This window comes from Temnothorax nylanderi, unplaced genomic scaffold, assembly GCF_030848795.1.
Source record: "Temnothorax nylanderi isolate EJ_2023f unplaced genomic scaffold, tnyl_v1.0 TNYL_tig0210_pilon, whole genome shotgun sequence".
In the NCBI taxonomy this organism is placed as follows: Eukaryota; Metazoa; Arthropoda; class Insecta; order Hymenoptera; family Formicidae; genus Temnothorax; species Temnothorax nylanderi.
Genome location: NW_027249272.1, coordinates 89,901 through 104,708, shown reverse-complemented (window position 1 = coordinate 104,708; position 14,808 = coordinate 89,901). Strand labels below are relative to the sequence as shown.

General features: G+C 40.8%; 1 protein-coding gene across 5 annotated transcripts in view; it reads left to right on the top strand.

Annotated features, from left to right (window-relative positions):
- The window catches only part of LOC139779112 (uncharacterized), a 93,804-nt gene that overhangs the window by 72,457 nt on the left and 6,539 nt on the right, over nucleotides 1-14,808 (top strand). For 4 of the 5 annotated variants that reach the window (XM_071717365.1, XM_071717367.1, XM_071717366.1 and 1 more), the window contains 11 exons: nucleotides 2,962-3,128; nucleotides 3,503-3,579; nucleotides 3,659-3,757; nucleotides 9,264-9,642; nucleotides 11,451-11,711; nucleotides 12,172-12,322; nucleotides 12,670-12,784; nucleotides 12,900-14,004; nucleotides 14,380-14,427; nucleotides 14,506-14,546; nucleotides 14,659-14,802. In XM_071717365.1, coding sequence (XP_071573466.1) covers nucleotides 2,962-3,128; nucleotides 3,503-3,579; nucleotides 3,659-3,757; nucleotides 9,264-9,642; nucleotides 11,451-11,711; nucleotides 12,172-12,322; nucleotides 12,670-12,784; nucleotides 12,900-14,004; nucleotides 14,380-14,427; nucleotides 14,506-14,546; nucleotides 14,659-14,802 — 2,587 coding nt within the window. Of the gene's footprint in view, nucleotides 1-2,961; nucleotides 3,129-3,502; nucleotides 3,580-3,658; nucleotides 3,758-9,263; nucleotides 9,643-11,450; nucleotides 11,712-12,171; nucleotides 12,323-12,669; nucleotides 12,785-12,899; nucleotides 14,005-14,379; nucleotides 14,547-14,658; nucleotides 14,803-14,808 lie in introns of all 5 variants that reach the window. The other variant, XM_071717363.1, reaches the window with a different exon arrangement.

Genomic DNA, 14,808 nt, shown 5'->3' with positions numbered 1-14,808 from the left:
AGTTGATCGAATAGGCACTCGGCCAGATACGCAGCGGATACCAGACGCTACGCCAAAGCGCCGATTGTTTATTGCCGGTGACGTGTCTTTGCGGGGGAAGCGTCGCGCGAGATAAATATTTCGGACGGCGAATTATTAGTTCAATGTGTGTTAAACCAATTAGACTGACTTTCACGGGGACGATCGAGAGATTTATACCGAAGTCGAGACGAGGAGAGATAAATTGACCGCGCCGCGCGATTCCAGAGAGAAGACCTCGGGCGCGCGCAAACAGATCGTGAATCGAATGAAATCACACCGCCTTAGCCTTGATCTATAACTGTCTTGTACCCGAGAATGCGCCTCGTATACCGCCCTAACAATGTGCTTGATCCTTTTTAGACGGCACATTGTAACGTTATATATTTGTAGCTGCATAGATACCTATATCGCATATTTGTCAATTGTCCATCCAACATTGTCCGCACCGCCGGTCTTTTTCTTCGTGACAAAAATATATTTTATCTTCGTGTGACGACGCGCACGTGGCGCCAAAGAAGTGATCAGTCAACACTGTGATTTAAAATGAAGGTTTAAATATCTGACCACGACTCACCAGTGGAAGTTGCCACATGATTATGTATATTTATTTTATAGTCTTTTTCACGGTTTAGTCATAAGTCATAACGAAGAGGTTTATTGAGGGGTTAGGCCGTTATAGCTTTGATCCTGTTATATAAGCTATTCCAGCGCACGAGCAAAAAAGATTAGGGCCATAAATGCACGTGTCAAGATGCCGCGAACGCATGCTTGCTTTCCTCACTTCGGTCATTTTATACGTATGCACGGACGAGCAACAGGTCGTCATTTCCAAACACTTGTGACGTAACGCATAATCCAGCAACATTGTACCGAATAAGCGTGTTTGCGACTCGAACGCACGCACTCAGTTTCCACAAATTATAAAGATAGTTATTAAAATTATGTGTTAAATTATATTTATGTGAATTATATAATTCATGCACCGAACAGATATAATGATAGACGGAACGGATTAATTGCGTTGTACTCTACGTAGTAGAATAATAATATGTCAATTAGTGCGGAGAAAAATATACGTCATTTGTTTTCTTTTGAATATCCGATTGCGCAAGCCTGCAATACGTTCATGAAGTAGTATCAAGAGACACGGTAGTGTCTCGCGCCAATTTAAGTTACAGCAATCCATCAACATGTCATTCTATCAATGCAGGATTAATCGCTCGAATAATTCGAAGAAATTTTTATTGATCCCTTTTGTAATTTGTAGACTTCCGGAGAGACATACATATCTCGTATATACATTTAACCTTTAAAAGCCGGGAAGTCAATTTTTTGAGTTTAGACTGGTTTCAGTTTTTTTTTTCTAGAATATTACTTTATATATTAGCATATATTAAAAAAAATTTTTTTTTCCGAAAAGTTAAAACATTTACCTGGTTTCTAAAGGTTAAATTACCGCAAAAAATGGAGAAAACAAAAAACCCCATCCGGTTTAAAAAATTAATACAATTATACATTATATTAAAAAACTCATTTATATTTTTATATAATTTTTTATTACTGATATTATAGTTGGGGTAAATATTATCGTGTTTATAGTTGGGGAACAGAAGTCTTAGTTAAGGACTTTGAGAATATGTGAGATTGATCGAAGAATAACAATTATGCTAAATTCATAACTATGATGAATTTAACGATGAATGTAGTTCAAGAATATTTATTATGAAATGACAATTTGATAAAACATTTAATGTTTTATGAAATCTCGATGATACATTTAATTAAATACTAGAATGACTCATATGATCTCAAGATTGATGATCAAGAGGACCGCATTAATAATACCCTGCAAAATGGATAACCAAATTGGATATAAAGAATTTCTGTTAAATACTGACGTACTCAGTAAGAAATAGATCCACGATTGTTTAATCTCATCTGTACTTTGCTACTTATAAACGATTTAAAAGTAAACATGAAGTCGGCCGTTCTTGCACTTTAATGGTGTCACAATTGAAATTTATATTTGAAATACGTTTAACAAATAATTTTATATATAGCCTTATATATAAAACACATACACTTGTGTGCATGTATTTGTTATGTACACATATACAACATGTCACACGCATCAAAATAGTTCGAAAGTATCAGCGCTATAAATATACACACGTGTAAGATATACACGCGATTGTTTATTGAAGTAGTAGTACATGCATACACATATGTTATTAACTATCATCATGTTTATGCCATGGTCTTATTTCTGTGGATAATTGTGCAATATGGTATATGGTATACCAGTTTATGTACATTGTGGGAAACTGTACAATGTAATAAAGATGTTATGATTTCTGCGTGGGAGACTAATGACAATTTAAGATACTTGTTATGGGAGATAAATTAGACGTGTGATTACATATAATTAATTAGGATCGATTATTTATATATATTTATTTATAAATTTTATTTATAAATTTATATATCATCATATAATTAAGATAAAACTTGTGTTTCTTATATTTAGATTTTAGTAGTTTTTACAGAAGCATATTATTATTGTTGAAGAAAAAGTGTTGCTTTTTCTTATAATTACAATTCACATTTTTGTCACAACTTTTAATTAAATTCACTGTGTATAAGAATTATTATTCTCTATAGAGAATGTTTATCGTAATTACGACCAATGGCATCCTTTTTTTAATAAGATCGAACCGGTTTTCCTCATATCATGCAAAATATTGGAGATGATAATCCGTACGAAATTTTATACTATTTTATCCCCGAATTTATGGAAATGTAAATTCGAAGTATACGTGTACATTAGCATAAGGAAATGTGTTTCTATAAATGCAAAGGTACAGAATAACTTATTCTATTTTGTATGCTAATGATTTGTGGACGTCACTGAATTTCGCTTGTTTTCGTTCTTTGTTACAGCAATCCACGTGCGTCGCGAAACATGGCGGAGAAGCAACGCCGCGACAATCTGAACGCAAATATATCGACGATGGCGACCCTCGTGCCGAGCGTTGCTGGAAGTTCGAGGAGAATGGACAAAATATCCATCCTGAGATTAGCTACCGCCTTTCTGAGGACGCGCTACAGTAAGTCGACCTTGCGAGAACACTTCTCGCACCTCCCAATAAATCATTTTCTTAATGACTCGTTAAATTTTTACGCCTCACTGTATCGAATCATTTCTAACAATTCTGGTCTATTATTATGGAATTGTTATTGTTGTTATTATGGCATTATAGTCTATTATTATTATTACTATTTATTACATTCTATTGTTAGGAGATATTAATTATCTATCATACTGCATTACATTTTGTTATATTTTAACCGCTCCAAACATTATTATAGACTACGAATAACTAATATAAATCCGCTGTTAATCATTCGTTCGTATCGTTATAATTACGATTATACAGATATGAAAAAAAGCATTACTCACGATCTTGTACATTATTTACAGCACTCGGAAGCGGCTCGATGAACTTTCCTTCTCCGCTGTTCAAAGATCAATTTGATCTGGAGCAATTTTTTGTCGAGGTGAGTATACAACATTTATCTCTAATGCAGATCGACCAAGACGATCAACACTCTAGACTCGTTTTTCAAATCATAACAGCACCTGGTTGACAGCGAAGGTTTCTTCCTCGTCGTCACCGCAGCAGGAAAAATCGTCTATGTTAGTCGACAAGTGGAGCAACATCTCGGTCATGTTCAGGTGAGTTTTCCTTATCATTAGCAATATGAAGAATCAATCTCCATTAATATGATCGAGGACTATAATTTTGCCGATGTTTCTCTCTTGAAGCTTTTTTTGCCGTAAGCTCTTTATTTTATCAATTGCACGAATATCGCGGATATTTTTTCCGCTGAGGAAGAATTTATTTTAAAAGACTCTGTAGTGTTAAAGGATTCGGTTGGTTTTTACATCCCGGAATACTAACGAAAGCGTCGAATAATTTATAATCTTGAAGACATCGACTTTCGATACGAATAAATTATATTAGTTCCGATAAAATCATGAATTTCTCATCGCGTTCGTACCTTGATATTTTGAATATTTGAAGTGCTTAACATCGCGAAACTATTTAAGTTTCCTTTACTCCCTTGGTGCACGCAGCAATTGAAAAGCCGATTAATCGTGAGTGCCAGAATTATCCTTGTTTCAATCGACCGCGTACTCGTCAATATTCATCCTCGATGCCTCGATAAGCAGTAGCGTCAGATAAAAATGCAAGCGTATTATACGAATGAGAGAACCTGCGCCTGTACACTTTTTCAATATCATTTGCCGGAACAGAGGAACGATTAATACGGTTTTTCGTGCATCGATGATAAGATCAAGCTTGTCATCGCTCGAAACTATTTACCTCGCAACTATTAACCGTAGCTATATTTACACACCATCGACATTTTCACGGAATTCTACATCTCTTCCGCGGTAGACCTTCTTTTTTACAATGTATTTGTACTGCGGCGGTTGAAATGTGCGTGTGTACGGGCATTTTCGCGCCGGCGCGGCGCGCCAATAAGATGAGCGGGCGAGGGAGGGTGTACAGCATAGGGCAGCGATCGCGATCTCGTGGCCGCAGCTGCAGCCTCAGCTGCAGCACCGACCTACCCTGTAGCGCGCGGAGTTAGGAATTATCGATCAAATGAATGCGTGCAACGCAAATATGCTCCCATGGCAACCGGCGCCGCGCTCTGTGTTGGCCTCCTCTGTGCCCTCTGCTCCTTTTCGCTCGGCGATGAAACGTGTGTGCCCACCAATATCCATCAGCACATTCGTTTTGCGTATTTGTACGCGGGAATTTGCTCGCGCGCGCAATCGCACGCGAAAAGATTGCACGTCCGGTCTCTCTCTCTCTCTCTCTCTCTCTCGTGCGCGTTTTCGACGAAAAATTGCGTCCCGCTGCAAATGAAGCGTGCGATGATCCCACTTGGTAATTATTCATCGGATCCACGTGCGACTTTTCCCCGGAAATTCACGTGTACATATTTAACTTCATGCATATCTATATGCATATCTCTCGCTCGGGTTCGGCGAGTTTCCGCAGAAATCCATTTTATTTCGTGGAACATGAAACTGAAATGTTAAGGAATTTCGTTTACGTTAATTGTTTTTTAACTAATGCCTCCCGAACGATTGAAGGTACGGTTAAATATTTTAAATATAACCAACGGATATTTTTACGTAATATACATAAAAATCTTTTTCATATAACAGCGTGATAATTAGCTTGGATTAAAAATTATAGAGTTCTTGTTTTCAATTTAATTAAATATTTGGTTAATTAAATAGTATTTGGTTTAATGAAGTAACGACATAGAGATATCATTATGGGATTTAACTTTATTACACTTTATACTATAATAACAATACTGTTTCATTTACAAAAGAGAAGAGTTATATGAATTATTAAACGAATTATTATTTAATTATTCGTCATTCCATCAATGTTTATCAATGTCTATTTCTCGCATTAGAAGAACGAACGATAACTCTATATCGTAACACGCGAAATTTGGTTCATCGAGAAATATTAATTTAACCAGACGGGAATTGGGTAAATCGCCGCGAGAATCAGTACGTAAAATGGAGCGATTAACCGGAGGCGGATTTAAGGATCAAGTAATTAACGTTACGGGAATAATGCGCGTGCTCATTTATGTGCGATAAAATCAGACCGGCTAACTATCCGCTACAGATATTAAACGAGTATTGTATGCGGAATAATTAGCGCGATCGACGTTGAGATACGTATAACGAGAATCTCGCTTTGCTGCCCGCTCTGCTTGCTTCTTTGTCCCTGGCGTAGCGTCGCCAGTCGCCATCCGACAAGATCGGCGTGCCAGCTTTTCCGAACTATCGGAGAGACGTCGTAATTATGCACGTGACGCTGCTCTCTCTCAGCGATCAGAATAATTTTATTTCGCTCAGACTCGGCGCGCTATGATAAGACGAACTCAAAGAAACTAGCTGAGAAATTCTTCATGCGGATATAGAACTGCGCAACACACTGAGGAGATATTAAATGGATACGAAAAAGAGAGGATAAGAAAAAAATATAAATAGTACAAAAAGTACCTCGTATTTTTATCTTCGGATTGGAAATCGCAAATGCAGAAACGGTAAAATGTTATACGTTCAGAGATATCTTACGTCAGATTCAAACTCCGATGTTAAAAACAAGGTCCATTTTAAAGCAACTTTTGCCATGAGCGTTGCACACGTGTCTGAAAAATTCGATACGTTAGAAAGTCTCTAAAAATCTGTAAAGTTTTTTAGATTTTTAGATGTTGTATACTTCATTGATTTGATTTTTCTCCCTCGCTCATTTCTTTCGTGAAATTGTATGAATGCTGTCAAGTGCGAACGTTTATCTTTGTTTTCTGCGCAAACAACAGCATCGTGTCCTCATCGGAATCTACCATCTAAATTTCTACGACGTTGCCAATCTTAGCGAAAGGTCGTGCGAAACCTCACCGTTCGTCGGGCGGTTTGCGTGGAATCAAGTCAATAACCGACCCATCGATTAGAAACCGAGTCGCCAGCCTACATAAGGATCGGCCCCGGATAATCGAAATTTAGAAACAAAGGAGGTCAATGGCGTACAGCCGGATGTTTTAAGCGGTATCCAGAACCAAATTCACGAAGACGCTTCATTGATCCTTTCCGTTGTTCGCGAACATGAAGTAATTAACAACGCGCTTAATTGTACACGCGAGAGAAAGGCTTACACGCTTTTTTTAGTTATTAACGGAGAAATTCTGTACGCGTGTATACGAAGGTATACGAAGCTCCCGTCCGTCGGGATCTTGATTTCGCAAGATCTTCGGATTCCCACGGTCACATTGAGCCGCGCTTAGCGAAACAATCCCTTTCTTCGCGGCGTACCTATATAGGATCGTGCGAGCGCTAAGAATAGCTAAGCGACCAATTTTGGTGCTTTCGGCAAGGAAAATGTGGGTTTAGGCCGTTGACGCAAGGAGCCCCTCGATCTTCAAGACAAGGTCTTCAAGACAATATGACGTAGCGAATATCACGAGCTTCGAGGAATATGCCTGTGACGTAAACACATAAATTAGGATGAGAAAATTTACGATGTTAGGAGCGAGAAGGGTCTCGGATCTCTTCGGCAGATCGTAACGTCGTTTTTGCATTTATATTTCTCGATAATACAGTTATTGCGAAGAGATTTCCGCATTTTCAACTACTTACTTTCTAACTCTGGCTTTTCTCTTCTTGTACCATGATTTTGTAGGAAATTGACTGTCAATTTCAGATTCGGTTTACGAGGAGCTATCAAACGCAAATCCGCGTAATTGTTATTCCTTTACGAAACGGCACGGAAGATAAAAATCTCGCCTCTGTTTATTAATAAATTTTGCGAATTTATCTCTTCTTTCGACTATAGCCGATGGTCCATCGCTCGTTTTGAAAAGCCATAGGACCCTATAATACTCTTATTCGCCATTCATTCGTGGCGCGTGCGAATCTCACCCTCTGTTGTGCAATGACTTGTTATATATAGCCTAACTGCGATCATTCATTGGATTGAATTGAGTTGTGGGAGATAATTGTGTTGGTGTAAGCGACGCTAAAGAAGTATCGAAACCCTAATAATCTAAAGTCTGGAAGGGCGAGAGAGTCAAGAGATTCTTCCCGGAAATATTTCTTTCGAACGCATGCTTCTAAACGCTAGAAACTAGCCTAACTAACTTTAGGGTTATCGCCCTTATGTTTGCGTTCAAGGTCGCACGTGTTTACGTGAATTGACCCGAGATCGCTTCCAGGAAATCGCACACGACAAACAACAGGAAGGATGAACCATTCACACGTCACTAGAACGGAGAAGGCGCTCGACGAGAGGCGCCGATCGTCCGGGCAAAATTAATTGAAATCCATAGAGATCCGCGCCGAATTAAAGAATTCGCCGGAGACTTTAATGCGCGTTTCAAATTCTCGTTCTCGGATTTCACGAGTTCTCAGATTCGCAGTTCGTAGCGCGGGGGTGGGAAGCTCCGCGAATATGCGCTATCCGCGCTTCTCACCCCCCCCCCCTCCCCCCCCGGCTGCCCGCGAGCCCTGAAGGTTTCCTCCGTGTTTCTGCGAGAAAACAACGAGGCGGATGGCGGTGGGATGGCGGCCGTGAATAAAATGTAAAAAAATGTCCCCCGCGCGCTATATCGATCGCGGGCGCGTTCGCCGGTGGCGCTCCAGATTCGCAGGCGTAACGATAATTCGCCACTCTGCCGTAACGAACCAGCTCTTGGAAGCCGGCCGAGTACCACTTCTTTCTTTCTCTTTCTCTCTCCCTCGCTTTCGGCCCCACTTGTGCAGGAGATGCCAGAACTGGCGGCGATGGAGAAGGATGGCAAGAAAAGAGGAGTAGGTGGAAGAAGGACAGACGGGACGAGAGTTGTTTGCGAGCGTAGTTTGCGGCTTGCTCTCATTTTTTAAGAAGGCACTCACAATCAGGCTGTATTGTTCTCAAGGAGAAACCTCCTGCCGCGAAAACAAGCTCCGTCGCCGACGTGGTGCACCTCCATCGTCGTCGTCGTCGTCGTCGTCGTCATCGTTGTCGAGGTATCGCGTCCGAGGCCTGACGCGATGTGTAGAGCCCTTCACAGAAGAAGTCTGAGGACTTCGCGAACGAAACTTTGAAGTACCCCTGTTCGGAGAATACACAAAGATGCTCCCGTGTGCATGGAAAATTAATAGAATCTAAACACGTCAATGGCTACACTTCAGCTTGAAATAATTATTTCTGCTGCAATAGCGAAAGTTAATTAATGAACGATTTAATTATATTTTAATTTATTTCTTAAATAAAATGTAATTATAGAAAAATACTGAAGATACCATATTGTTTTACCGAAGGTGAGGGAGAAACATCGATTCTTCTCGTTCCACAGTATCGAATTTTACTTATCCGATCGTCTTATTTATCCTGAAAGCGCGAAAGTAGAATTGATCGATTGATAAAAATAAGGAGACTAAAGTTTCACGCACGCGCGCGTGACTTTCCTCGTAACTCGTAATTCTAATGATGAATCTTTATCCTTAATACAATATAGGGACCAGGCGACTGTTGCGCGACTGTATTACTGCCGATATATGTATAAGTCACAAGTTAACAAAGGTCATCACCGGCGCGGCTTCATCTAAACTTGGAAATTAGTCTCTCGCACGTTCTGAACTTCGGAATTGTGTTTCGCAGAACGAGCTGCTGGGTCAGTCCCTGTATAATTTCATCCATCCCGAGGACCACGACGTGCTCACGCGTAATCTCACCCCCGACGGGATGCAGCCGATGTCGGCGCCGTCGCCGGTGGGGGTCGCGCAGGTGTCCGAGTTGGCGCACGACAACAGTTCCAGCTCCTCCGAGGACTCCGCGACGACGAGCAGTCACCGGACGAGCGAGAGCAGGACCAAGCGCTTTTGCGACCAGAGACGGAACTTCCAGATCCGGATGGCGCAACGCGCCAACTCCAGGCGCGATAACACACAGCACCAATGCTTCGACGTTTCGGGCCTTCTCCGGCTCGCGGAGGCCTGCAAGAACGCGGACGTCAGCGGGAGCAGAGGGAGGCAACGAGGTGAGGACTTGATTGTCCTTCCGACATCGATAGATATAAGCTGTTATCTCGTAACAGCTTGAGATTTGGCGTCGTTGGCGTAAATGGAATTTGATACGTCGGGTAAATTTAACTTTAGAAGATAAATCTGAAAAGATTTAAAGCGCGTCAAGAGCGCAGCCAGAATACGAATTTAATCGTCAAATTGTTTTCTATTTCCCTTCTGTGTCGCTTAATTTATGATTGTGCCCTGGTCCATTATCCTGATTTGACTAATCCAAAACGCAAACATTACAGTTCGTTATACGATAAACGTTACATCCTAATTAGTTTGCATAATCCAAAACGCAAACATTACATTTCGTTATACAACACAAACGTTACATTTTGAATATGGTACCCAACAAGCGTAACAACCGCGATGGAGAACGATCGTGATCAGCATTGATTTTAGCATGGCTCAGACATGATACAGATCTCTCAGACCTGAACTTCAGATTTTTGTTATTCCGCTTCACGTTGGATTCACCCTCTGATTCTAGCGATCATTGTATAAAATATTTTATTGAAATATGAAAGAACAGGCTAATCGTTAAGTTTTGACAAGCTATCGCGATTCGAGTCAGATAATTGATTCATGAATCAGTTCGATAAAAAGAAGAAAATCCCCGGCCATTAAGTAATTTAGATCAGGGAGGATATCTAATCGCGGATTCACGAACCGATTGCGAACGAAATGTCATTTACGTTCACGTGGCGTTTAATCCGATTACGATTCAATCGACGGCCGCCGAGTGTCTCGGTTACGCTGTTTTATCGCGTGGCACGGCTAACAACAAGATCGTTCCCATCGCGATTCGAATAATCCTATCGTGACTGCTGTTGCGCCGGCAACCGCAGACGTTCCTTCCGTATAAATCAGCAATATCGTGCCTCATTACGTATTCCATGTCGAACGGTCCCGCGCGGTGAGCGACTCTCGTCCGCGTATTCCTCGGATCGATGGTCTTGTTTTATCGCGCGACACACGGCTGAAAACCTGTAGCGCTGGTTTCGAAACGGGTATCGCAAATATTTACGCTACTCCTGTATTTAAATTTAGACCTTCGCCGTCGCGCGGACGAAGATACGTAGGCGCAGCGTCACGAGTGTGTTTAACGTAGGCTCTTCTTTCGTTTTCTTCTTATTTTTTTTTTTCTTTCCCGCTCGTGTCTAAGATGAGAACCGAAACGGCGAAAAAACGCCGTGTAGAGAGACGCGCTCGGAGAGACGGACCGGCGCGCGCGGCCGATTTCAACCGTGCCCGCCGATCCTTATTACGCTGGATATCCAGACCTGTCGGCCCTGTCGCGCCACTTTTCAACTCGCGAATTCTTTAACGTCTTTCGAGAATCACTCTCTCCCTGCCTGAATACTTAATGGAAAGCCAACATCCGACGTAACTTTCCACTTTTCGGCGTTAAATAATCTCGGTAAGCTGGTTCGAAATTATATTTTCGCCGCGGATAGAGCTCACTCTCGGGGAAAGTAAAATATGATTTACGTATTTGCATTTTTAAACCTCTTATCTGCTCCAATAATCTTGTGGTCCAATGCCTGATCAATGCCCTGGAAGCGAACCTCGGCCACTCTTTAGCCGATTTAATTCAACAAGATAGTATATCTAAATATCGCTTCTCGATGAGAAGATTAATCGATTTTCTGGTATTTTTATTATTGATCCAATTCTCTCCTGGGACAATCCTCTCTTTTTACCTCGCTCTGATTTGTACCTCGTGCAATCGCTGATTGTTTGCTAATGATGACGCTTTTGGAATGGCTTCTTCCAGAAACAACGGGTACCAGCAACGACATCGTTTTCACCGGCATAGTGACCCTGCCGAAGAAGCGGTCCATCACCGAATTGTCGATAATGGACGCGAATAAAGACGAGTACGTGACGCGGCATCTGGTCGACGGGCGTATCATTTTTTGCGATCACAGGGTGTCCGTCGTTGCCGGGTTCTTGTCGGAGGAGGTATCGGGCCGGAACGCGTTCAGCTTCATGCACAAGGATGATTTCAGGTGGACGATGATCGGCCTACGGCAAAGTAAGTTTCCGCATTTAAATGTAATTAGCGCTAAGCCCTCATTGGAATACTTGCCGCACCACTCGGCAGCTGTCACATTTTACAACCGATACCAAGATCTTTTTTCTTTCTCTTCCCCTTCCTTTGAAATTCGAAGAAAAATATCTAAAGCATTCGAGCAATATTATGTCACTTCCTAATTTTATCACTTCCGAATAAACCATTAAAGTTGTACACGGCCGTATATTTACATTAGTTTACATTAATAATGTTATATTATGCATTACGCCAACATTATTTTAATGGATTCAGGCTTTACGACGCGATCGCTTATGAGATGTTTTGCATGCTATTTCCATAACCAATTGCAATTTGAATATGTCAACAAAGTATATGTAAAACGACCTATTTAGAGTCCGATGTAACGGGTCAAATATTGTTTTGTTCCTGTAATTAATCACGATTCGTTATGCATTTGTAGTGTACGACCGTGCCGAAACGTGTGGCACGTCGTGCTACAGGTTAGTCACGAAGAACGATGGATTCATCTACTTACGGACCCACGGTTATTTGGAATTCGACAAGGATACGCAAACAGTGGAATCCTTCGTTTGCGTCAACACCTTGGTATCGTAAGTATTCGCATCTTAAAATAGATTGCGGGGCAAGTGACAAGGCGGACAAGGTTTTGATTGATCCGAATAACGATATTAACATAGCAATAAACATTAAAGGATCTTTTTTTCTAATTATTGTGGAATTATCACCACTCAAAATTAAAAAACTTTTGTTGAGTAATTGTTGAGACCGCGAGACAATTTATTGAACAAAATTTCTGCTTTTTCACTCGCTCCAATCCATCTTTCCAAGAAGAAAGAGCTCTTCTTTTTGTTCCTCAAGTGCTAAAGCAAACACGTCGGATATATCATATAAGGTGTATTATATTCGACATAAAGCAATAGGAAAATTTTGTACGCAGGGAAGAGGAGGGCATCAAACTAATGAAAGAGATGAAAGCAAGGTTTTCTGCCACCGTGTCCGCAAGTAACAGAGGTCTTATTCCGGCTATCGACATTAACTCACCGATAGAATTGGTAAGTCAAACTGTATATGTATCATGTTTGTAGATATAATACACTTTCGTTTACATTGTGCATGATACTTTGAATAAGAAGGTTGTTTAACGATCTGAAAATAATGGTTTATTAGAACTCAAACTCCCAGCCATCGAATCCGAGATGTGATCTCGAAGATCCAGCGAAGCTCGAGGATGCTATCACCCATCTAATCAGCGACCTACCCTCACCGGCTATGTCGGAGGACCGTTTCTCCCCCTCGCCGATGCCGCACACCCAATACGTGAAGGCTGCTATATTCTCTTCTCGTATGCCCCCGGCTGCCGCGCAAGCCAACAAGATTGGTATCAATAAGATCGACCACTGCCTTGTTATCCAAGGCAAAGGCAAAGTAACTCCGAAGCAGGAATCCAAACATACGATCGGAAAACTGATTAATCCTAGTAGCGCGGAGCAAAGCCCGATATCGAGTTTGGAGGGTGCGATGCCATCCGGCAAGTCTTTGTCGAATTTTGAAATGATGAACGCTGCCCCCAACAGCCATGGCAATATCCAGAACGCCGATATGTCTGTACAATCAAATCTTGCCGCTCTCAAGTCTAGTAAGAGCTCTCGCGCGTCACGTAATCATACATCATGTTTGGACGTTTCTCAAAATACGAACGTCTTAAACGCGCAGGAAAGAATAGACCAGTGCAATGTGAATATGTTGTCACCAAGCACTCTAAACGACGACACCGAATGCAATATCAAGGTGGAACGTGGCATCGAAGAGACATTTAATTGTTTGGAAAAGCAGGAGTCGGTACTGCAATACTTCGACGACAGCGCGAGCGACAGTTCCATCGTCTCGTCAAAAATCGAGATGCACAATCGGTGTCCATTGAAGAGGATATGTAGCAATGAGGATCTTTTGGCGATGCATAGTAAAAAGAGACCCAATGATGTATACGCATCGATAAATGCGAACAACGAACAACAACGCATTTCCTATTTGAAATGTAAATCTTTCGCGGCTGAGTATCGAACGTACTCGGATGAATTTAATCAATACAATGACATCAATTCGCATTTGCTGACGATGGAATCGCCTAATTCAATTCTGCACGATGTCGGAAACGACTATCAACAGTTGGTAGATCCCACTGTGCCGCTGGTCGCAACAAATCACGAGCAGTTTATCGAGTTGCCGGAGGACACGTTGCTAGGTTCGGAACTGGAAAAAATTACAAATCCAGGTAAATTACGATAGTAACTACTTCGATAGCGCCTTAGTCCTAATCGAATCTTGGTCTCCTGGAGAAAAGCAATTTTATGTGTTTCTTTGGCTTTATTCTGGTTTTATTAAAGATGTAATTTTTATAGAAAGGGATTGTAAGTCCTTTGCTCTATCTCCAAAAGTAAAAGACTGAGTTTTGTTTTAAAGAAAATGAGATATTCTATTTTGTAATCTTTGAATAGTACATGATATAGCCTATACTGAATGTGTATTGTATTCATAAGTCTCATTGTCAGCTAAATTTAATTTCCCAATTAAAGTCACATTACAGCGTTATAGAATCAATTGCATATAATGAATAACATATTCTTGAATAGATTTTGTTCTCTTGCAGAACTTATGATGAAGATATTTGGCCGTAATGGATCTGCAGGTTTCGAAAGTGAGTTTATACATATTATTCATAAATATCTTTGGAGGCGTATGTTCGTCAAATTAATTCTGATTCATATTGTTTCAGATTTTAACGAAGCAAAAATACAACAAATAATATCTAATGATGTAAGTATACAATGATAAGTGTGATTTATTATAAATTAAATTAATTTAAAAAATGTGGCTTAGAGATCAGTTATCTCACAAACAAAAGCTAAATTACGCAATATATTTACAGCAAATAGTCAATGACGAGTTACGTCGAACGCATTGTCAGCTAGAAAACAGTATAACATTGAACGAGTCCCATATGAACGTGTTGGCACGTGATCTCAAAAATTCAGGTCTCCGTATCCAAAGGGAAAACTTGTCACAGTTACGGGTAGGT